We start from the raw sequence: 26191 nt of genomic DNA on the forward strand, positions 1-26191 counted from the left end.
CTCACTAGATTCAGGCATCTCAAAGGTAACCTATGTCTTCCTCATTGAAATATTTGTACAGTGTCTACTATGAGGCCGTTATTGTATGTACAAGAAACTAAAAAATAGTATAAACAGCACACAATAATCCCTTTTCTCAAGAAATCAGACAGGGTCATTTAGGGCTTCATAGGCCATGATAAAGAATGGATTTTATTATTTGTACAAAGAAAAGCAATTGAGTGTTAAGCAGGGGGTGTATATAATTTTATTCATGCTTCAACATTATGACAAATATTCTGTGAAGAAATAGCAGTCAAGAGATTAGCAAGAAGAGCAGCAGTGAGGCTGCCTGACAGTCCAGCACCTTGGAGTAGAGGTGGATGGAGGAACACAGTGAAAATGCACGTTTGAGAGACATTTAGGAGGTACATCTGATCTTTGAAAAAGGAGTAAAGAAAATTCAAAGACAGTTTAATCAACAAATTGAATTAGAACAACTAGACACACGCATGCATGCACACACAAAAATTGACCTTTGAAAAAAGTTAACTCAAAATGGATCACAGACCTAAATGTAAAAGTCAAAACTGTAACAACACACCAAAGCATGATCCGTTAAAGAAAAAAACTGATGAAGTGAACCTCGGTAAAATTTAAAACTTCTACAATGCAAGAGGCATTGTTAAGCAGATGAAAAGACAAAGTAGACTAGAAAATACTTATCTGGTAAAGGGCTGGTATCCAAAACATACAGACTAAAACTCAACAAAAAACCCACAAATAACTGACTTTAAAAGTGGGCAAAATATCTGAACAGACAACTTCACCAAAAATTTATACAGGTAAAAAATCAACACATCATTAGGGAATTGAACAAATTAAACAATGAGATACCACCATACACCTATTACAGTGGCTACAATCCAAAACTCTGACAATAACCAAATACCGGGGAGGATGTAGAGCAACCGCAACTCTCCTTTACTGTGGGTTAGAATGCAAAGCTGGACAGCCGCCTCTGATGACAGTTTGGTGGTTTCTTGCAAAACTAAGCATAGGTTTACCATCAGATCCAGCAACTGCACTAATAGGTTATTTTTCCAAGTGAACTGAAAAAATATGTCCATAAAAAACCTGCACACAAAAGTTTACAATAGCTTTGTTACCAACTATGAAAAAATTGGAAGCAACCAAGATGTCCTTCAAAGTGGAATGGGTAAACAAACTGTGGTAGAACAATACAGCGATAAAAAAATTTGCTACCAAACCACAAGACAAGGAGGAACCTTAACTACATATTTTTAAGTGAAAAAAAAGCCCATGAAAAAAAATACATACCGCATGATTCCAACTAATGATATTCTAGGAAAGCAAAACTAGAGACATTAAAAACTATGAACAATTAAATGGCAATAAATGCATATAACAATTGAATCTAAAAAAGAATATAAGCAAACAAGCAGAACAGAAACAAACTCAGATACAGAGAACATTTTGATGGTTGCCAGATGGAAGGGGGGTTGAGGATCGGATGGTGAAAAAGGTGAAGAGATTAAGAAGTACAAATTGGTTGTTATAGAATAGCTATGGGGATGTGAAGTACAGCATAAGAAATATAGTCAATAATATTCTTTTGTGTGCATGTCTGTGTGACAGAGAGAGAAAGACAGAGGGAGGGACAGATAGGGACAGGAAGGGAGAAAGATGAGAAGCATCAATTCTTTGTTGTCGCACTTTAGTTGTTCATTGATTGCTTTCTCATGTGCCTTGATTGGGGGGGGGGCTGCAGCAGAGCGAGTGACCCCTTGCTCAAGCAAGCAACCATGGGCTCAAGTGAGCGATCTTGAGCTTCAAGCCAGTGACCTTTGGGCTCAAGCCAGCAACCATGGGGTCAGTCTATGATCCCACATTCAAACCAGTAACCCCGTGCTCAAGCTGTGTAGGCCTTGGGGTTTCAAACCTGGGTCCTCTGCATCCCAGTCTGACGCTCTATCCATTGCACCACCACCTGGTCAGGCTAGTTAATAATATTCTAATAACTGTGTATAGCATCAGATAGGTATGAGAGTTATTAAAATGATCACTAAGTTATATAAAGTCTAATCACTGGGGTGTACGTCTGAAACTAATAAAGTACATTAACTGTAATCGAAAAATAAAAAACGACTTAAATTTTTAAAAATCAGCAGTTGCCTAGGATTAGGATGGTAAGGGATGAAGTAGAGCCCAGGATTTTTAAGGGCAGTGAAACTTTTTTCTTTGTCTTTTAATGGGCAATGAAAAGTTTTCTTTAAGGCCATAATGGTGGATATGTGGTATTTTGCGTTTAGCAAAACCTATAGACTTGCATGACATATAGAGTGAACCCTAATGTAAACTATGGACTTTAATATATGAAAACTGTAGTATAACATGCACTAAACTAAAGCAAGATATTAGACAAAACAAAGGGAAAGGAATAAACATGGAGATTGTCTGTTCTGCTCAATTTGTGTTAACCAAAAAATGGCTGGAAATAAAATCCTAAAACAATTAGAGTAGTGAATAATGAATAATCAGATTGTAAGTGGCAGGTGAAGAGGCTGCTCCATTTCTGACATAATGAGATGGTCCCGTATTAAGACGAGGAAGACCAAGAGAAAAATAGTTCAGGGCTGCTTATGTTAATTTCTAAAATTATCCAAGAGGATAGCAAGAATGGAGCCAAGGAGGTGGCTGGGAGGGAAATAACCTGAGGAGAGTTAACAAAAGAAGAATATAATGCCAAGGGAATAAATAAGATCAGACCATCTTAGTGTAAAGGGAGGTTAAAGAAAAAGCTCAAGGACTGAGCACTGAACTACATTCTACAGTTGGATGAAAGAATAAGACCAGCAACAGCAACAAAAAAGTAAAGGCTGTGAAGAAAACCAGAAGTCAAGAAAAAAGCACTTCAGAAGAGTTCAACTACATTGAATTCTACTAAAAGGTCAAGGAAGGGGCAGGTGAGTGTCCAGTGGATCTATAGCAACAGAAAGCACCGAGGTGACTGATAAGAGCAGTCATAGAGGCAATAGGAGCAAAGGCAAAACTGGAACAGATTGAAAAGTAGGTAGGATGGAGAAATGATAACAACATGAGTAGACAATTCTTAGTAATAAAAGTGAGCAGAGATTACAGTAGTACAGTGTGGGGAAAGGATCAAGGTGGTTTCCCTTTCTTAAGATGATATATGACAGCATAATTAGATGCTGATGGAAATGAGCTAATAGAGAGGAAGATTTGTTTATAGAGAAAATACTTATGCCACAAATTCCTCGGCACGATACAGAAGATCCAGACTCTAGAGGACACTGAAAAACAGCTCTTTGAAAAGAGGAGTAAAGAGGTGGAAACATCTTAATATTTCCAGTGCTTGGGAGATACATAAACTTTAGTAGGTAGATGCTCAGTAGGATTAAATTAATCCAGTGAAATAACTGCAGTCAGTGGTCAAGAAGACTCTAGTAAAGCACCATGACTTAATAAGTGTTAAGACTCAAATTAAATTGAAGGCAAATTCAAATATTTAAAAATGCACACTGACTTCCAGTTTTCAGTGCAACAACATGTCACTCCCATACACACAATAAGAAAAAAGCTCAACTAAAAGCCAACACATCTGAGATCCATAAAAGAACCAAGTCACAGGACAAAGTGTCACCTCCAAAACTGAAGAATCAGGCAAATACAGAAAACCACAGCTTACTAGAAGCAAAAACCACCACTGTAGCCAGGAACAGGTAGAAAACTTGGGATTTAAAAAATGGAACATCAAACTAAAAATTTTTACACAGTGAAGAAAACCATCACCAAAACCAAGACAATCTACCAAATTGGAGAGGTTATTTGCCAATGTTACATCTGATTAGGTGCTAATATCCAAAATATATAAGGAACTCATAAAAATTAACACAAAAAAAACAAACAATACAATTTAAATAATGGGCAGAGGACCTGAACAGATATTTCTCCAAAGACATACAGATTGGATAATGGACATATGAAAAGGTGCTCAATGTCACTAATTATCAGAGAAATGTAAATTAAAACCACAATGAGATATCACCTCACACCTGTCAAAATAGCTACCATCAATAAATTGACAAACAACAAGGATGTTGAAATGATATTGGGAAGGATGTGGAAAAAAGAAAACCCTTGTGCAGTTGGTGGGAATGCAAATTAGTGTAACTACTGTGAAAACAGTATGGAGGTTTTTCAAAAAATTAAAAATACGGTAGAGCGTCGGCCTAGCGTGCGGAGGACCCGGGTTCGATTCCCGGCCAGGGCACACAGGAGAAGCGCCCATTTGCTTCTCCACCCCTCCGCCGCGCTTTCCTCTCTATCTCTTCCCCTCCCGCAGCCAAGGCTCCATTGGAGCAAAGATGGCCCGGGCGCTGGGGATGGCTCTGTGGCCTCTGCCTCAGGCGCTAGAGTGGCTCTGGTCGCAACATGGCGACACCCAGGATGAGCAGAGCATCGCCCCCTGGTGGGCAGAGCGTCGCCCCTGGTGGGCGTGCCGGGTGGATCCCGGTCGGGCGCATGCGGGAGTCTGTCTGACTGTCTCTCCCTGTTTCCAGCTTCAGAAAAGTGAAAAAAAAAAAAAAAAAATTAAAAATAGAACTATCTTATGACCTAGCACACTCCCACTTCTGGGTATTTACCCAAAGATATCCAAAACACTAATTTGAAAAGCTATATGCATCCTTATATTCACTGCAGCATTATTTGCAATAGCCAATATATGGAAGCAGCCTAATTGCCCATGAATAGCTGAGTAGATAATCATGTGGTCCATATATTCAAAGAAATATTTATTACTCAACCATAAAAAAGAATGATATCTGACCATTTAACGCAACAACATGAAGGGACCTAAAGGGTATTATTACTATGCTAAGTGAAAAAAGTCATAGAGAAAAAAACAAATAACATACTATTTCACTAAATGTAGAATCTAAAAAAAATAAACTACAAAACAGAAACAGACACAGAAGTCATAGACACAGAATATTTTGATGGTTTCCACACAGAAGTTAGAGTGTGGGTGATAAAGATACAAATTGCCAGTTATAAAAAATTATGGAGATATAAAGTAGGCCCTGGTGGGTTGGCTCAGTGGTAGAGCGTCGGCCTGGCGTGCAGAAGTCCTGGGTTCGATTCCCGGCCAGGGCACACAGGAGACGCGCCCATCTGCTTCTCCACCCCTCCCCCTCTCCTTCCTCTCTGTCTTTCTCTTCCCCTCCCGCAGCCAAGGCTCCATTGGAGCAAAGATGGCCCGGAAGCTGGGGATGGCTCCTTGGCCTCTGCCCCAGGCACTAGAGTGGCTCTGGTTGCAACAGAGTGACCCCCCAGAGGGGCAGAGCATCGCCCCCTGGTGGGCAGAGTGTCGCCCCTGGTGGGCATGCCGGGTAGATTCCGGTCGGGCGCATGCGGGAGTCTGTCTGACTGTCTCTCCCCGTTTCCAGCTTCAGAAAAATACAAAAAAAAAAAAAAAAATTATGGAGCTATAAAGTACAGCATGGGGAATACAGTCAATAATATTGTAATGCCTATGTATGAAATCAGATGGGCACTAGACTATCAGAGTGATCACCTCGTAAGTTAAATAAATGTCTAATCACTATGTTGTACACCTGAAACTAATGTAATATTATATGTCAACTGCAATAAAAAAAATAAACCCCCAAAAAACTTTAAGGGAATTAACTGCTAGAAGCTTGAGAAATTAAAAACTCCTGGGAAACCTAATAGGTTTCATGAATTTTACCTCCGGAAGCTCCTCAGGTTCTGAGGGTAAAGATCACAAAAAATCTCCTCTGAATCTGGAAACAAAGCGGGGGAAAGTAAGCATTTTGAAACGTGCCCAGAACATGTGATTCTCCTTAACAAAGAACTGCCCTCAAGAAAAACTATTTTATCAAAGGCTAACCAAAATGGATTTTACCAAATTGAACCAAATGGAGAAAGGGAAATATCCAAATCGGGCCCCCTCTACCATCCCTGCCCTGTGGGGCCAGGGGAAGAACAGGGACACATTCATGAAGGTGAAAGCCCACAGCACAGTCCACTAAAAGACTAAGGCCTACTGAAAGGACCACAAACACTTCCCCTCCCTCCACTCCACACCTTACCACATTAACAAGGGATGACTGCAGAATAGCAAGGCTCAGATTCTATATATAAAGGAGTCTCCAAGAAATCCCAAAGATAATACAGTAAGCCAAAAAGAAAAAAAGGCACTAGAAGAAATTTTAGCCTGACACATACGGCTCCAGCAAATAGTAAACAGACTAATACCTCACCAGATCAACATAAAAATCCACATTCTGCCTATTTGCCTAAATTCTGTTTATCTAATATATCATGTCTAGCATTTAACAAAAAATCACAAGACATGCTAGAAGACAAAAACAAACAAAAAAATTGAGTTTTGAAAGGGATTTTAGAATTATTAGACCAACAATTTCAAATTCCTAATATGCTAAAAGTTTTAATGGAATATGGGGATAACATGCAAAAACAAATGGGTAATGTAGTAAGCAGATAGATAAAAACCAAAGAATCAAAAGGAAAAGCTAGAAGTCAAAAACAGGAACAGAAATGAAGAAAGCATTTCATGTGTTCGTAAATAGACTGGACATGGCTTAAGAAAGAATCAGTAAGCTGAAAGATGTATCAATAGAAATAGCCTGATCTGAAATGAGGGATAAAAAAGAAACAGAATATCCAAGAACTGTAGGACAATGTAAAAAGATGTAACATATGCATACAGGAATATCAGAAGGAGAAAGAAGAAAGAAAGCAACATAAAAAATATTTTTAAAAAAATGGCTGAGAATTTCCCAAAATTTATTGACACCAAACCACAGATCCAGGAAGCACAGAGAACATGAAGCAGGATAAATATCAAAATATTTGCACTTAGGCATATCATAGTCAAACTGTAGAAAATCACCCCCCCCCAAAAAAAACAAATCTTGAAAGAAGCCAGAGTTACCAGTAGAGAAAGAAAAACCTTACCTATAAAGGAATATGAATTACATCAGACATTTCTTCAGAAACCATGCAATAAAAAAAGAGTAAAATATAGTGTTAAAAGAAAAAAAAACTACCAATCTAGAATCTTGAATTCAGCAAAATTATGCTCCAAAAGTGAAGAAGGGAAAATAGTTTTCTCAAATAAAATGAAGGAAATTTGTTACCAGAAGACCCGTCTTGAAAGAAATCTTAAAACATGTCCTCCAGAGAAAAGGTCTATTCAATTTCTTTCTGGGACAGCATCAGAAAAGGCAAAACAAAACCTTTTATTTTTAAAATTCTAAATTGAACTAACACAGAGTTTGTTTAAAATGACAGCAACAATATATTGGATGATTATAGCTTATGGAAAAGTGAAATAAACATCAGCAGTGTTATCAGGATGGAAGTGGGAATACTCTGTACCTGAACTACCCATAAAGGAGTATCACATTATTTGAAGGTGGATTCACTGGAACTGAAAAACTATTTTAGAAGTATAACTGATATGCTAAGAGAATAAATATAATTCCATAAAATGTTCAGTATCAGTGAAAATAGTAAAAAAGTGAATGACTAAAGTACAAGGGCAATCAATAAAAAAGATACACATTAATTCAACTATAGCAATAATCACTTTAAGTGTAAATGGCTGAAGTATATAAATTTATTTATTTTTATTGACTTAGAGCAAAGAGAGAGACAGAAAGGTGGGGCAAAGAGAGAGAGAGAAAGGCAAGGAGGGGGAAGCATCAACTTGTAGCATTCCAGGTCTATGCTTTATCCACTGCACCACCACAGGTCAATCAAACTATATCAATTGAAAGACAAAGACTATCAAGTAGATAAAAAAACAAGACCCAACTATATAAGTTGTCTATAAAAAATCCACTTTACATATAAAGATGAAGGTAGATTAAAAGTAAAGGGATGAAGCCTGGCCACACGGTAGCACAGTGGACAGAGCGTCAAATTGGGACATGGAGGACCCAGGTTGGAAACCCTGAGGTCACCAGCTTGAGAGAAGGCTCACCTGGCTTGAGCATGGGCTCACCAGCTTGAGCGTGGGATCATCAACATGATCCCAACATTGCTAGCTTGAACAACTAAGGTGCCACAATGAAGAATTGATGCTTCTCATCTCTCCCTTCCTATCTGTCCCTCTCTCTGACTCTCTGTCAAAAAAAAATTTTTTTAAGTAAAGCAATTAAGAAATATATACTATTGATATAAGAATACTAATTAAAAGAAAGCTAAAGTAGCTGCATTAATTTTAGGAAAAGCAGACTTCAGAACAAGGAAAAGTTATCAGACACAAAGAAGCGCATTACATAATGATGAAGGGCTCAATTCTCTATGAATGCATAACAATCCTTAATAAATATTTGCTTAACAACAGAGCCTTAAAATATTTGAGGCAAAAACTGATAGAACTGAAATGAGAAGTTGATAAACCTACTATTCTACTTAAAGACTACCACCACCCTATCAGTAGTAGATCCAGCAGGTAGAAAATCAGAATGAACATTTTTGAACTGAATAATAACTGCATCTAATTGACATCTAAACAATATTTCATCCAATAACAGTCAAACACACCTTCTCAACCTCACATGAAACACTGACCAAGATTAAGTGCCATAAAACAAAAACCAAACAAACAAAAATTAAAGAACAGAAATCAGCCCTGGCTAGGTGGCTCAGTTGGTTGAAGCACTGTCCCACTAGATAGACTATAGGTTCAATCCCTGGTCAGGGCACATGCAATAATCAACTAATGAGTGCATAAATAAGTGGAACAACAAAATGATGTTTCTTCCTCTCTACAAAAATAAATTTTAAAAATCTTTTAAAAAAAAGAAATCATACAAAGAACGCTCTCAGACCACAATGTTATTAAGCTAAAAATCAAGAACAGAGATATCAAACATTTACAAGTAGATGGGAAACCCCCAAATATTGGATAGTAAACCGCATACTCTAGAAAAACCATTGGTGGAAGAAAATTTTTAAAATATCAATCTAAAATAAAACGAAAAAACAATTCATTAAAATTCTGGGATGCAGCAAAAAACAGCACTTTGCACATGCAAAATAAGCCTAAGGCAAGCAGAAGAAATAAAAAAATTAAGAGCACAAATCAATGAAACAGAAAACAGTAAAATAAAGAAAATTCAGCAAAGCCCAAATCTCATTATTTTATCGGCAAAATTCATAAATCACTACCAAGGTCAAAAAGAAACAAGATGCAAATAACTAATATTATAAAGAAGGGGCCCCCACTACTAATCCTGTGGACATTAAAAAGATAATACAGATTATTATGAATCACTCCCCACAAATTTAATACCTTACTTAGATGAAATGGATCAATTCCTTAAAGGATACAATCTACCAAAATACTCAAGAAAAAACAAACTAAATAGGTTTATATCTATTGAAGAAACTGAATCAATTAATAACCTTCCTAAACAGAAAACACAAAGCCCAGATAGTTTCACCAGTTATAAAATGATAAATCTTACCAAATATTTAATGAATTCTAGCAAATATTTAATAAAATGATACCAATTCTCCACAGTCTCTTTCATTCAAGTGGAAACAGAAGGAGTAAGTTCCTAAGTCATTCAATGAGACCAACCTAATATCAAAATCAGACAACATTCCAAGAAAAATTAGACCAATTATCTCATTAAGATATAAAATTCCTTGGCAAAATATTAACAAATCAAATCCAATAATGTGTAAAAAAGATTATACTATACACCATTACCAATTTTGACTTATTCTAGGTATGCAAGGTTCATTTAATATTCAAAACTCAAGTCATGTAATCCATCTCATTAATGGCCAAAAAAGAAAAAAAAATGATTGTATCAACAGATTCAGAAAAAGCATTTGACAAAAGCCAACATCAACGCATGATTAAAAAAACAAACCTCTGAGGAAACTAGAATCAGAAGGGAATTACTTCAAGGTGATAAAGAATATCTACAAAAAACCTATAGCTAACATTGTATTTATTGGTAAGCCACTAGATGCTTTCTTTCCGCCTAATACAGAGAACAAGGGAGAAAACAAACTCTTTGCAAATTCCTAAAAAGAAAAAAACTTGCAACAAACAAGTATAGTTTGGTTGCAAGACATAGGTAATATCAACTGTTTTCCTATATACCAGCAATGAACAACTGGAATTTGGAATAAAAAATGCACAATTTAAAAAAATAAAATAAAAAATAAAAAAATGCACAATTTATATTAGCACCTAAAAATTAAATATTTAGGTATAAACCTAACAAAATATATACAAAGATATATACAGTGGTTCCTTGAGATACGAACAGACCAACATATAAATTTTTCAAGATATGAGCTGCGACTCGGTCTGTATTTTTGTTAGAGATCAGAGCAAAATTCAGAGATATGAATCGTGATTCGGGAAACTGCCGGTAGTTGGTGCGTTGGCGCATGGGTCCAGTATGGGCAGTTTGATATACGAGTTGACTGACTTACGAGCTCGGTTACAGAATGAATTAAATTAATATCTCGAGGTACCACTGTATGAGGAAAATATTACAAAACGTTGATGAAAAATCAAAGATTGAAATGGAGAGATATTTCATGTTCATAGATAGGAAGACTAAATACTATTAGTCAGTTCTTCTCAAATTGATCTTTAGATCCAATGCAACCCCAATCAAGAACCCAGAAAGTCATTTTGTAGATAGAGTCAAACTGATTCTAAAGGTTCTATGAAAAGGCAAAAGACCCAGAATAGCCAGCACAATATTGAAGAACAAAGTCAGAGGACTGACACTATCCAACTTCAAGACATACCAAAAAGGTACAGTGTTCAGGACAGTGTAGTACTGGCAAAAGAACAGAGAAGCCAATGGAACAGGATTAAAAGCCCAGAAATAGACTCATACAACTATGGTCAAATGATCTTTGAAAAAGTAAAGAAAATTCAAAGGAGAAAAAACAGTTTTTTCAACAAATGGTGTTAGAACTGGACACACACACACACACAATTCACCTTACACCTTTCAAAAAAGTTAACTCAAAATGGCCCCAGCCAGGTAGCTCAGTTGGTTAGAGAATAGTGCCAATAAGCCAAGGTTGCGGGTTCAATCCCCAGTCAGGGTCATATAAAAGAAGCAACCAATGAATGCACTATTATGGGAATAATAAATCAATGTTTCTTACACTATCTCCCTTCCTCTCTCTCTAAATCAATCAATAATCTTTTTTAAAAATGGATCATAAACCTAAATGTAAAAGTCAAAACTAAAAATTCCAAAAAATAACATAAGAGAAAATCTAGGTGACCACGGGTTGATTTGATGAGTTTTTAGATACAACACTAAATGACCCTTTAAAGAGTAAGTTAAGTAGACTTCATTAAAATTTAAAACTGCTCCGTAAGAGATACTTCTAATAGGGAAAATGAAAAAACAAGCCACAGACTATTTGCAGAACACTTATCTGCTAAAGGACTGGTATCCAAAATATACACAAAAAAATCTCTTAAAAAGTTAAGAGGACAAACAACTGATTTTTAAAACAGGCAAAGACCTGGACATCTTGCCAAAGACATAAAAATAAATGCTAAGTTAAAGAAGCCAGTCTGAAAAGGTTACATATACAACTATACGAGATTTCAGAAATGAGAGACAGAAGATTTGTGGTTGTCAGGGGTGGGGAGTGAAGGAAGGGGTGAACAGATGGAGCACAAGCTATTCATAGCTCAGTGAAACTTCTATATGACCCTGTAACTGTGATATAATATTATGTATTTGGCAAAAGCCATATAACTGTATGACACAGAGAGAAACTTAATGCAAACTGTGGACTTTAATAATGACCTATCAATACTAGTTCATTATCTGCAACAAATGCACCACAGAAAAGATGTTAATAATAAAGTAAGGAAGGGAACCCCAGCTATTTGTGTGTGAGCAGAACACTACTTTCTGGCCTATTTTTCTGTAAAACTAACTCTTTAAAAAAAAAGCCTATTAAATGTATAGTGAATAAAATATCCCTTTTATCTACTTTAAACACTGAGGTTCTATATGAAATTTTCCTGACAATGTGCATTCTTTTGGGCAAAGATGTTTGGCAATCAGTAGTGCATGAGAATTCTTTAGATTTTTACAGATCTTTCAAATGCACTGTTTCTTACTGAATATGGGCCCTTGGGCATGTTTTGTTACATCTTAGCTTCAGTATCTTTATGTGTACAATAGAAAAATTACCTTACTCACAGGTCAGATGAATTAGATAAATATTTGTAAAGCACCTAGCCCAAGGTGCACAAAGTGGGTATGTAAATGTTCCTTTCTTTCTCCCTCATTTACCTGAAAATTCTAATTCAGGTGAGGTAGAATATACCCTACACATCAAGCCAGTGTTTTTCAAACAAAGGTACTTGTAGCCTAAGAGGTACACACAACCATTAAATAAAATACAGTGGTACCTTAAGATATAAACAGGCCAACATACAATTTTTTTAAGATACGAGCTGCAACTTGGTCTGTATTTTTGTTCAAGATCTGAGCGAAATTCCGAGATACGAGTTGTAATACTGAAAACTGCCACTAGTTGGCGTGTGGTGCATGGGTCCAGTATCAGCAGTTTGATATACGAGTCGACTGACTTATGAGCTCGGTTACAGAATGAATTAAATTCGTATCTCAAGGCACCACTGTATACAATTCACGTTTTCCTGAGTTCAATTTTAAATTTGGAAGAAAAAAGTTAAAATATTTAACTGGTAATTTAAAACATTCTTATACCAAAACAACATTGCTATAGTTCGAGGCAGTATAAAACTATGTTTGCATTAGAACTCAGGCCCCAGCTTCAGGTTTCTAGGGCTAGCTACTTCTTTGTTGTCATCTGCTGTTTGGTACATACTCCAAACTTTTCCACTAAAGCACTGCCTTTCATTTCTAATTTTAATTGTTACTGTACAGTTCATTTTCATCTCAATGTCAATCCATATCAACATGGCCATTTACCTTTAAATTAGCAAGGACAACCTGAAAAAAAATTACATTATACATTATAAAGGTCATTTAATATGGAACTTAGGGTTATTTGAGTCAAAATTCAACAAATAAAAAGTAATTGAAATAGAGATTGTAACTTTTTTTACTATGATTTCTCAAGTTCTTAGTTATTACCTTGAGTCAATTTTCTTTTCCACTAAACTGTGAACATTAGCTGTTGCATTAACACACTACTAGCTTAATTTTTAGAAAAAAATATTTTGCTTATCACTATGTAATTCTTTTACTGAACAGAATCTCAACATGCAGAAAACTAAGCACCTTAATGGGTCAATAGGTAAGGATACACAGTGGCATGAGTATCCCAGAGCTACACACAGGAACTATCCTGGCTCAGTGTCACACATTAAGGAAAACAATGATAAACTGAATCATGTTAAAAAAAAAAACACTTTTTTTATTAAAAAAACAATACTTTTTTATATAAAAAAACTTTTAAGGATCTCAAAACCAGACTACACAAACAAGAAAATAGAGGTGCTTCATTTGTAGGCTTGGAACTGATGAAGTTGAACAGCCATGTTTAAAGTCCTGAAGACTGTCATATCTGAAAAAATTCAGACTTGCTCTGTGTTTTCCAGAAGTAGGATCTACATGAGAAGGCAGTAAAGCACAGGAAAGTACAGGTCTCTGAGCTTGCAGTCAAAAGACTTGAGTCCTATAGACCTTTTATCCATTAGAAATATATGTGATATTCCTGTATATGTTATCTTGTGTATAAAATGAGGTGCTAAATAAGATGATTTCAAAGATAATTTTCAAATAAAAAATAACAGAAGCAAATTCTGGGTCTTCTTAACATTAGAGTATCCTGAACATGGCATCAGATACATTATAAAGTTCTCTCACTTGTTCATATCAGCATCATCATTTACTCTACATAAGGTAAAAGTGTAATGCATAACAAACTATGTATATTAAGTAAAAGCCAAATGTCCACAAGCTGGTGTTCTTATAAAAAGAATTAAAAAATAGGATGGAAGATTATTTTACTTAATATGTTGCCATCTACTGAGTAAATTAAACCAATAATTATAGAAGATAACCTAACCACTTTTCTAGTTCATCTGTATTGAAAATTGCATTTTCCTTTGTTTCTAGATATACTAAATAAGGTAACATTTGACTTGTTGAATCTACTTAATATTCCTTAGAGAACAGTGTCTTCCTTCTTTTAATTTTATCTACTAGCCAACAATATTACTTCTTAACCCATAATATAAGATTCCCCTTAGTGTTAAAGTGAATGTTTATAAAACTTGAATTTTTTGAACCAAAGTAAAAATTATTCAATACAGCTACTGTTTTCTAAGTTCTGGGTATCATTTAATAAAAATAGGGCATTCACAGCAAAATGAAGCCAGGCAATAATCTCATGGAATATATACTCAACTCTCCATGCAAAGTGTAATATTCAGTATGAATCATAAACACTAAGAGAGCAAGGATAGGAGACACCTTGGAATATAGGTCAAGCATAAAAAGGGTACAATGTCTGTGGATATATTTCTGAATGTACTCCAAATTATTCAAAAACAAATTTATGATTTATCCATTTGTCTTCTGGGAGAGATTTTTAGGGAGAATTATTTTCCTAATTATACACCTGTCTGAAAATCCCAGGATATCTGCTGTAGTTCACTTTATCATCAGACAGTATATTGAACACATTTTTAACATTTTTTCTTCCTAGGCCATACCTTACCTCTTGAGTAGATATCCCTTTGATCATAATTCCTGAAAACTCCGATGCATACTTCAAAGTTTCCTAACATTTTCACTGCAGTAATCTAATTACCTTAGATATACATATTAATGGGAAAACTTTAGAGCACCTCTATGTACTTATTTAGAAACACAAATCTTTCATATTTTAGAATTAAATTAATATGAAGTTTGTTCAATGGGAAATAAAAAATACCTGAATAAAAAGAAAGAAATTGCTTAGGACATTTAAGCACTGACAGTTTGCTCAATTGTTTCAATGTAGCCAAGTAAAATAAGATCTGTGCACATATTTATAATAAATTATTAAGTCATACTGCTTATGTGTCATGTACTTCTGTAAAAGACTTATTAAAAATGTTTCCTCACTAAAGAACCAAAATTTATATTATAGTTAATCCTATCAGTGATGAAACAATGAGCCTATGTTCTTATACCTTCAAGATATAAAGGTAACTCATGTTAAACATTCTGTTAATTTTTATTTTAAAGCTACTAATGATGTAGGGAAAAACTCATGCAATAACAAATTATTTAAAACTCATTTCACCATTATTTTTACAATGTTTGACGTTTCTGGTGCAAGATATTTTTTGTATGCAAGTAAAATACAAACTTCCACTGAAATATTATTGTCTGTAAACCTTGGATAGCTTTAACTCTAAAAACAGAATTTTATCCACAGAATCCTTCCTCATTATTTCCAAACTTACCAGACTAATAAAGCCAAGAATTTTAGCTTCTTTTCTCGCCTTCCCCCAATATAGTAGCTATTTTAAGTTATAATTTCCTTTTCTAAGCCTTTTTTTGAAGAGTATAATTTTTTTGAGAAGCCAAATTCATTTCATCCACAAACAGTTATTCATTCAACTCTTATTTCTTGCCTAGGACCCCATTATGTTTCTTTTTAATCTTTGGAGTCCACTTCTTATATAAATATCTTCAAATCAAAAGGAATATCCTCTTGCCTCTAGCAGACTCTGAGTAAAAAAGGTAAATTGTTCTAGTGGCTTCAATTATGTTTAGGTAGCTATAAAAACCAGAATCATTAAAACCAAATTTTATCCTTTTCCAAATGTTGTGTTGATATCAAGGTTAAAAGCCAAGAGACTTTTAAGTCAACATTTTACCTCCTACAATTATTTACTCAAGCAGAAGACTAATAAATATATTTTTCTTTTCCTGTTAACAGCTCTTATATATTAGCTCTTATTAATTGCAGCTCTCAATCTGCAATATTTTCAAATGTGTTTTTCTGGGTATAGGAACTCTCTTTCATGTGCTATTTTGTAAAATTCAATCAATCTTGCTTTTAAAAGATTTAACCATGTTACTCCTAATATGTATAATTTTGACTCAAGAGTTTTCATGGTTTATGAAATTGACAATAAAAATGAGCATCTAAAAAATCTAATTCTTGAAACAAAACTAAGATGAAGCTAATCATGAAAATGCAAAACAGGACTAAAGAGATCACCTATTTTCATAAATTTGGCATGGGGTGACCTGATAAAGAATCATTTTAATTTAACAATTTAAAATTTGTTTTCTCAAAAAAAAAGGTAAACATACACAAGGACAGTATATTCAGAAATACTTAGAGAAAGACACATAAAATTAAAATACATTTAAAAATACTACTGTAGTTTTCAATTTCTACTCCTGAAACAAAAATAAGCCATTTATCAGTAAGTGCATTTTTTTCAAGGAGAAGATATTTATTAGTTTTCAAATGATCACATAATACAAATATTACACAGTCATTCTAGAAAAAAATGTTTATATTAATATTCATAAAACACTGAAAAATATAGGATTGCATAATGTGACACAAAATATTAAAAATCTGAAAGAAAAATGTATTAAAATAAGTTTAAATAAACAAATCAGTTCACATTAATATACAAAAAGTTTCACTTTTAAATAGCTTTTAGTAGCATGAGGTGAATAGAAATGCACTTACATTTCTTTAGCACACTTTAAAGAACAGAGCTAAAATTTAATCAAAGCATGAGATTAAGAGATTAAATCACTTTTCATCTTTTAAAACGGAAACAAATGGCTAATAATCTCAACAGGCCATAAACTGGTTTAAAGAGTTCAACTAAGTTAATTTCCAAGAAATTTCACTTTTAATTCCCTTGAGTTCTAAATTTATGTGTGTGTGTTTAAGAACTGTCTTATTAACATTTAACAAAAACAAATCAAGCATAAAAATCTGTAATCACTGATGAATTTTAGTTTAAACTGATCTTTTAAGCTTACTACTTTTAAGTACTACACATACAAATATTTATTATAATTAATGAGGAAAACACAGGTCTAATAGCCAAAAAGACTAAAGGCCAGGCTATAACTTAGCAAATATTTCTAGATTCCTAAAACATTTTAGAGGTTTCCATGTTAATAATTCTACAATTTCTATCATTAAAATTTATACCAAAAATAAAAAACTGGCAGCATTGGGCCATTTTTTTAAAAAAACTTCTTTAATTAAAGCTTTAACTGACCAGTTAAGAGAAACAGAAAAGTTCTGGTTAACTATTACCATCAATTAATCGATAGTTTGGATAATTATCTTGCAACACTTACATATACTAATTGACATTGTTTCAGTATCATCAAGCTTTACTATGCCTTGACTGCAGAACAATATCTCAATTTTAATAGGCAGTATTCACTTTTACTACTTTAGAAGAAGGAGCAAACTACTTCCATCTCAAAAGATGTCTCTTCTACTTCTATACTGGAACCATTGATTTGACAAATGAGAATAAGGCTCAAGACCAGAAAAAGATAAGCCTCTAATTTTAAAAGTAATTTGGGAGTAATTAAGAAGTTTACCCTTTGTTTCTAGTTCTTTTCAGTGTCAGGCAACAGAACACAGTTACATTAAGCTTTTTTAACCTCCTATACTACTAAAAAAGTGTTTGCCTGCTTGATTAAGGTGATTTTCAATCCCACCCATCTTTTAAGTGAAACAGATACAGAGAGCTGCTTTTAAAACAAAGGAGTCTCTCTCATGCTTCCTCTATTTCAGTCTTCTGAATAGAAAGGAATATTTTCATGGCCATGTAAAATTCCAATCTGAAAGAATTATTTCATTATTTGGGCCTTTCCATTTCCAGACCAAGAGTACACCAGAGTAAATCTTAAAAGTTTATAAATGACAAGATCAGGTGGCTCTCTCATCCTTGTGTCTTCTAGATATATTGCATGGCTCCGTTCACCACTGCCTTCCAAACTGCAGGTGCTGCATGTGTGACAGATATCATCCATGAAGGCTCTGCTAGAAGAGTTCCTTTTGTTGAAGAAGTATGATGTTTACCAGTTGAAAGAAATCTGGGCAATTAGAGAACAAATAAACCAGTCTCCCATTATCAAGATACCTGGAGTCACAGAAGGAATCCACCAAGGAAAAAATGAAAACTTGCCAAAGGCACCAAGTTCACATTCTACCCATTGTAGATGGTAAGAATTTCCTAGAATCAAATCCTACCCTTGGCATCAAAGAAACTAAGAGAAAACCGTTTTAATGCCATGGGAAAAATCTTGGACAAGGCTTTTCGCCACAAATAACATTATTCCTAGGGACTGGAAAACTATTTTTTGAGTATATTTAACATAGCTTTCAGGGATATTAATATCCTGAAACTTATATTCATTCATATTTATCTTATTAAAGAATGAAGCCTAGATTTGATAGTAAAACCATAAAGTACTATCATTGCTTCTTCTAAAAGATCTAATTACTATGAAGTCCTAAAGTTTGAGGTAGGAAAAAGACCAAAACTTTCTCACTAACAGGGTGGGATAATACCTGGACATCAGACTGTGTTAAGTTAGGAGAGCTCAGATGTCCAGCTTGCCCAAAGGTGAAATACAGAAACTTCTTAGTTACTGGAATATAAAAGAGCACTTAGAAGTCCACTAGTATCATTAAAGGCTAAAATGGGCAAATATTCCCTTTTTAAAAGTCCTGTAGACTACAAAGGCATTCACCAAACCAAGTGCCCCAAGTTATCCACTGCTTTAATTATCTGGAGAGAAAATTAAATAAATTTTAGGTCTCCCTTTTTAATGGGCACTAGTTAGCATTCTTAGATAAACAAAACAGATTGCAGCCCCACTCAGCTCTAGTATGAACCCAAGGAGTTTACCAATAGAATTAAATGGGCAATGGAAGGACACTCCAATCTATAAATAAACCCAAGTAAATAATGGAAAGCACCCACTTGTTTATTATCCTTTCCCACTCTCTCCAGAAGCTGGATATTCTGCCTCCAAGGGTTCAGTGGAGAAAGTGGACCCCTGACGTCAAAAGCTCTCCGTGGTCTTGGCTGTATCTGTGGTTCTAGGATCACTCCTTGCACCTCTGGTAGGAGAGAAGCACTGAAATAGAGAGCTGAATATAGATTTAAGAGAAAATTCTTATTAAGAAATTACATTCTCTGGTCATTTGAGTTTGTAATGACTTATCCTCAGGATAAAAAGGAGCTACCTTTGGGCATACTTTCTTTAATGCCTTCTTAATTTGAATTTTAGAAGTCTGTTCCCACAAATGATTTTCCTCAGTAACTGTTAAGAAGGGATCTATCTTTGTCTAAGTCATAACACACTCTGCAACAAACCACTCAACTTCAAGTGGTGAAGACCGAATTGAAAAATGATAAATTATAACTGAAAACAAGATCATAGTTGTTTTAAAGGGACAGGGAAAGGAACTCAACCTCAGATATATTGAAGGAGGAATCCCAGTTAATTCTTCTGTAAAAGAGAAGAAGATGGATTGAAAAGTAGAAACAGAATAATCAAGCATATTAACAGGAATACTAATACACCTTGGGAATTGTTCAGGAAGCTAAATTTGTTCTTGGTTTTTAAGTCTTCAGTAATTTGAAGAATTAATCAGACTATAGTCCCATATTATAGCAATACAAATCTACATTTGTATTTTATCAAGCTATGACTACTGTCACTGAAAAAAAGATTTTATTCTTCAAGCACTCATATTTAAAAATGGGAGGGCAGAACAGTGGACATAGGCAACACAGACTAAAAATCTTTTGAAAACATATGATCATTTGCTTTGAGGTCAAGAGGCCCAGGAAATAATCATTAATGGCTACAATATAGAAATTAAAGCAGTAAGATATACAAAATATTAGATGATGATAAAGATACTGAAAAATAGTTTGCATTGTTACAGGACAAGGCAAATAAGAGAAGAAGTTTAAAGTATATAGCATCTGATCAAGAAAAAGCTGAAAGGAGAATAAGATAAGTAGACATGTATTTACAGTTATAGGGACTGCAGGATAAATTTTAACAGTAGAAAACAGATCAATTATACTTTGTGGTACAGAGTGATACATTCCAATTAAATTTCTTATCTTATTCTAAGTAGAAAAGTGCTGCATATTCCTGCTGTACAGAACACAGTCACACTATCCTATTTCAGGGACACATTATATTTTGGGATAAATTAAGAAAATAATACTATCAAGTAATCTCTCTCTCACACCAACTGGTTATCACAAGGGTTCCTTACCTGTTAGTGGAACGAGGATTGTGCTCTCTTGTCCTATCAATCGACCAACAAAGGTTATAGTCTCAGCACTAAGAAAGTAGAAACCAACCAAACTTAATGTTTTAGTGCCTTCAACTTCCTCCTGGCTCTGCCAGCCAGTTTGGAAATATACAACAGCTGAAAAGGAATGGTTACTCCATTACCTAACAACATTTGGACTAAATTATTTTAAAGCCTAAAGATGAAAGAACAAGCTAACAGTTCTTCTTTAGAAATATACTGACTTCTGTACAAGTGAGAAATGAAAATAGTTTGGACTAAGAAAATCGACAAATTTAAGCATCAAATCTGTAATTTCCAAAAATTAAAGAAATTTTAACAAAATCTAGAAGATGAAAAAGATGCCAAGGGGTGAAACTGCCATCTCGCAAGAGGTATCAAATAAACAACTGCAAAAATACTCTATGAGCCTACATGCCAGCTATTTACTTTTTTCATTTTAAGTTTCTAATACAATTTAAGTCCTGAAGTCTTTCAGTTTTGAAAAGACTATAGACTATATTTTATGAGCAATACCTTAAAACAGTAGTTTAGAGTATAATCACACCTACGAGGTAGGTGAGGAGTGACAAGAGGAAAGGACTACAAATTTTCAAAAGGCCTACTGAATACTGAGTATCTCAAGAAATGCATTCTAATTAGGTATTTTCACGAGTCCAAAAATCCCAAATAGATTAACAAGGTATTCCACAGAGAGAGTTCCTAAGGGGTGGCTCTTTAACAGAGAAGAAAGGCTTAAAATTAATACACCAGAGCTACCCTATTTATGTTTTCATTATACCAATATGGAGCAAAGAGGTGCTACAAAAGTGCTTTTAATTACTGTTAAACAGTCAACCTCTAGTCTTTTCTAATAAATTTACTTGACAAATCATTCCTTTTCGTGTCTAATATTTCATTATAAACCAGAAAAATTATTAAATATTTCCAAATTAATAAGATCTTAGTAAAAGTTAACTTTGACTAAGATAGTTAAAAATATATTCAGAAATTATAAACAAGATATTATTTTCCAAATTTCAGTTTTCTTTCATTTCTTGAATACTAATCAGAAGTAACAACTCATCTGAATGAAAATCGAAGCAGAAAGGGAACATTCCATTTTAAATAAGAAACACACCTGCTAATTTTTTTTTTAAGTTTCAGACCTGCTTCACATTGAAAATAAAAACCCCAAAGAAATCATATCTTGCTCAAATTGATAATGTGCTAAAAGTTTACAATTTCTCCTTGATCAGGAGCTCAAAACCCTTCTCATAACCCTCAGAATATATAAATTAAAAATACAACAAACTTAGATTAAAAAAAAATGTCCTTAGGTAATAGAGCAAGTAAGTGAGCGGGAGAAGTATATTCACTTATAAACTTCTACCAAGTCAGATTACTTTCAGGATATAACTTCTTTATTTTGCCTGAAATAGTGAAACTTGTAGATTCAACATATTTACACTCAAAAATAAATAAACATATTTCCCTAAATATAAGTTATGTTGAATCATTAAGGAGAGCTGATATCTCTCTTGCTGTGGGGAGTGAATAATGTAGGAAGACTGTGGATTTGATACTGCACCATTTATCTAGAAAATGTAAAGGCATTTTCAAAATGAGATCATTAATCAAACAATAAAAGAGCAGCCTTTGTGAGATTTGATGGAGGCCCATAAGAATGACACAGTAGAATCTTACCTAATTTTATTTCAATAAACAGCATTCTCCTATGTGATGTTTCAGGAGGAATTCCACTAGAGAATAAATTCTAAACCAAAGCCAACAAAATTGGCAATGCTGAAATGCCACAAAGGAACTCAAACAGGTGTTCCAGTACATCAAGAAAATCGTTTTAATACTATCATAAACACATTGATTTTTAAATTATTTTAGTTATGAATTAAAAATTTAGTTATATTAAAATCAGAAGCAATAAAACTAAGTATTTTATATACAAATACCACTGAGAAATTCTCAGGAAATGTACAAACTAGACTATTTACAATAGTTGTTCTCAATATTAAATTATTAAATGAGCATATACTGCTAGTTTTCAGCATTTCTGATACTGAAAGAAGGAAAGCTACCACTAATCATTTTTAAGCAATGAAATAGAAGGTACCACATTTTTACAAAGACTATGATTTCTATTCACTTGTGCTGTAACTGATCTGAAGTTAAACTTGCTAACATAGATTTACAGATTACTTATATTTATAAAATAAGACATTCTACACTAAATTAAAAGCCTGATGTTAATATCTTTTTCCCACTCATCTTTTATCACTCATTATACTGATTCTAAGACACGTCTACAAAGAAAAGAAATTTTTCACAAATTCCTCCAAGTGTCCAGAACAGCTCCAGATGGCACGAAGAAGAAAATGAAAGAACTCCTTAACAGAGTTTTTGTATCTCCAGCCCCTAGAATAGTTCTTGGCAGACTGAGTTAGGCAAATTCAGTAAATGTTTTACAAATGAATGAAACCTGCTGACCAAGAAACAGAAAGAAGAATTTCATCAAGTGGCTGATATCAAAGTAGTCACTTCTAATCCTAAGGAAAATAAAAACTATCAAAAATACTACTTTCATGGATTTCTTTTGGGGATCAACTTTTAGGATTAATTTTCGAGTATGCTCAGCTGAAATTTTAACGGTATTATCTGGTGATGATCCAAATTGCAGGTAAATTACAACACCCATTATAGATTTTCTAATGTTGTTTTTCCAGATTTAAAATTGGTAAGATAACAAATAAGGTATTGCCAGAACATCCAATCTCAAATTTTCAATTTTAAAAAGTGAGTTCTCTTGCCAAAAAGCAAACAAGCAAAAAGCCCAGCATCCTTAGAACTAGTTAGCAAAGGTATTGTATTAACTCTGGAAAAAAAAAATTATTTTTTTCTTTTTCTTTTTTTTTAATTCATTTTTGAGCGGGGAGACACAGAGAGAGAGAGACAAAAGAGAGAGAAGGGAGAGAAGCAGGAAGCATCAACTCCCATATGTGCCGTGACTGGGCAAACCCGGGGTTACAAATTGGCAACCTCAGTGTTCCAGGTCAACAACGGTTTATCCACTGTGCCACCACAGGTCAGGTGAAGATTATTTTTAAACCACAATCTTGTATACATTATCAAACAGGGTGCATCTTAAAACATCAAAATAGAAAAGAATAAAGCCTGGAACTTTAAAGAATGCATAGCATTATGAGGATACACACTTAATCATGAAAAGCAATTTCCTAAAAAAGAAGTTGTAATGAGAATAAAAACCCCTAACTATTATAAATGTTTTAAGAATATCTAACCAAATTTCAAGATTTATCAATATATTTTTCTATTCATCCTTTCAGAAAACATAATGTCCAAAAATGTTATTAGGATTCAAATTACTTCACTAGGTTTAAATGTCAAGTATTTCTTTAAAGATAGACAGGAAAGAGATAGCTAACACAACTGTGTCTTCATGTTCCACTAGCTTATCAAATGAAGTTAAATAAAAAAAGAAATAATGCACAATACATTTTAAGAGTAGTTAAGCCACTACAGAACTAAAAGCTAAAAAGAAATCATAGGAATATGCATCAATTACAACAAAGTCAACTTCAGGGTCAAGATGACTTTAAAAAGACAACTTCAGGGTTAAGAAGACCAAACACAAAAATATTAAATTTGCCACTGCCTCCTTAAAATAAAAAAAAGCCTTTTGTATTTGATATAAAAAGCTTAATATAACCCAATCCATTATTTTTACTTCTTCTAGCATCTTTTTTACCCATTCATTTTGCTAGTATGAAATATTTGACTTTGTCCTAATATTGACCAGCATATATTAATATATATGGAATCGGGAAGAAAAAAAGAACCCTCTTTCTACCATATTTTTTATTCCAGGATTTTGTGTTGTTCTACACTCGAGTGCAATCCAAAAACGACTATAAAAAACTATAGAAAGAAAAAATATATTTAATAAATTAGGCTGTCTACATTAATTCCTTAGTGATTCATATCCATCTATGACAACTACTATGATATACCAGTCAACAACAAAAATGTTAAATAATTAAATTCAAGCACAAATCATCAAGGGATGCTAAAATTAATGGGTGGAAGTATGATGAGAAACAGGATCTTACTTGGTTTCAAAATATCTCCCCACAAGACACTTATAATTTACAAAGAGAAAAAGAGTAATTTAACAATGAAACTTGGCAAACACCTCCTTAACCAAATGATCAAGATAGCACCACCAGTAATGGGACAAATCAGTATCATGTATCTCCTTATATAATGTAGTGATAAGGACATAACATCAATTCTGTGGTATCCTTGCAAAGAAGCATAGTCTCAATCTGATCATGAAAGAACATCAGTCACAAACTGAGGGACATTCTAACTAGCTAGTACTCGACAAGTGTCAAGGTCATAAAAGGCAAAGAGAAAATGAAGAACCAGCCCAGACTGAAAAAGATTTAAGAAGACATGACAATTAAGCACAAATAAAATCCTACATTGAATCTTGGACCAGAAATAAGTCATTTAGTGGAACCTTTACAGACTGGTTACTATTAATTACTGATTTCTATATTTGTTTTATGGTCATATAAAATATGAACATTAGGGAAAGCTGAGTGAGGGTAATAGAAATTTTTTGTAGTATTTTACAACGTTTTGCTAAGTAAATTATTTTAAAATAAAGTTTAAAAAGAAACAAAAGCCGGGACTGTGGTGGCGCAGTGGATAAAGCCTTGACCTGGAATGCTGAAGTCACATGTTGGAAACCCCAGGATTGCCTGGTCAACGCACACAGGAGAAGCAACTACTGGAGTTGGTGCTTCCCACTCCTTCCCCCACCCCCTGCCTTTCTCTCTCACTCCTTGATTTAAAATCAATAAAATAAAATCTTTTAAAAAAATTGAGACAAAAGAGTTCTGAATAAGGTGCCATAGATTACACACCTCTAGAATATCTATTAAGAAAAATAAATCCACATTCTTTATTGACATGAAAAGTTTATGCCAATCTTTCTTAAAAACTAATCATAATGGAAATGACAGTATTGTGTCATGTTTTGTATTAGTATCATTAATCAGATGGGGATAGTCTTGCTTACGTTTAATTTCATTGGTAAGTTAAGAGTTCTCTCTATACAGAGAACTCTGATTCAGAAAAAAATATGTGAGAGATCAAGAGAAAACCTCACCTCCCGGGTTCGATTCCCGGCCAGGGCACACAGGAGAAGCGCCCATTTGCTTCTCCACCCCTCCACCGCGCTTTCCTCTCTGTCTCTCTCTTCCCCTCCCGCAGCCAAGGCTCCATTGGAGCGAAACATGGCCGGGGCGCTGGGGATGGCTCTGTGGCCTCTGCCTCAGGCGCTAGAGTGGCTCTGGTCGCAACATGGCGACGCCCAGGATGGGCAGAGCGTCGCCCCTGGTGGGCGTGCCGGGTGGATCCCGGTCCTGCGCATGCGGGAGTCTGTCTGTCTCTCCCTGTTTCCAGCTTCAGAAAAATGAAAAAAAAAAAAAAAAAAGAAACCTCACCTAAAACAAAAAAATGGAATATTTATGTTAAACAACTAGGGTGGAAATTAACTTTAGACTATAGCAAGCATATGATAGAGTAGGTGAATTTAAAAAAGGTCTTCAAAGTTAAATTATCATGTATAAATTTTTATTCCTACATTATAAAAATAGAATAAAAATTTCTTCTCATTTCTTTATAAATTTCCATAGGTAACAAAGTTCAGTGCCATAAAATCCCTCTTTTTTTTAAACTAAAAGTCAAATGATAA

The 26191-nt window shown here is 34.2% G+C and overlaps 1 protein-coding gene across 3 annotated transcripts in view; it reads right to left on the reverse strand.

The window, feature by feature from the left end:
- The window catches only part of TSC22D1 (TSC22 domain family member 1), a 159132-nt gene that overhangs the window by 107892 nt on the left and 25049 nt on the right, over nucleotides 1-26191 (reverse strand). Inside the window, exons 2-4 of one of the 3 annotated variants that reach the window (XM_066237324.1) lie at nucleotides 20374-20441; nucleotides 19058-19227; nucleotides 16664-18164 (exon numbers count right to left, since the gene is read on the reverse strand). The exons of 1 other annotated variant lie outside the window; for it this stretch is intronic. In XM_066237324.1, the coding sequence (XP_066093421.1) occupies nucleotides 18147-18164; nucleotides 19058-19227; nucleotides 20374-20441 (256 nt within the window). In that variant the 3' untranslated portion in view covers nucleotides 16664-18146. Of the gene's footprint in view, nucleotides 1-16663; nucleotides 18165-19057; nucleotides 19228-20373; nucleotides 20442-26191 lie in introns of those variants that run through there. One more of the 3 variants, XR_010726259.1, reaches the window with a different exon arrangement.

The sequence above is a fragment of the Saccopteryx bilineata genome, chromosome 6 (genome assembly GCF_036850765.1).
Source record: "Saccopteryx bilineata isolate mSacBil1 chromosome 6, mSacBil1_pri_phased_curated, whole genome shotgun sequence".
In the NCBI taxonomy this organism is placed as follows: Eukaryota; Metazoa; Chordata; class Mammalia; order Chiroptera; family Emballonuridae; genus Saccopteryx; species Saccopteryx bilineata.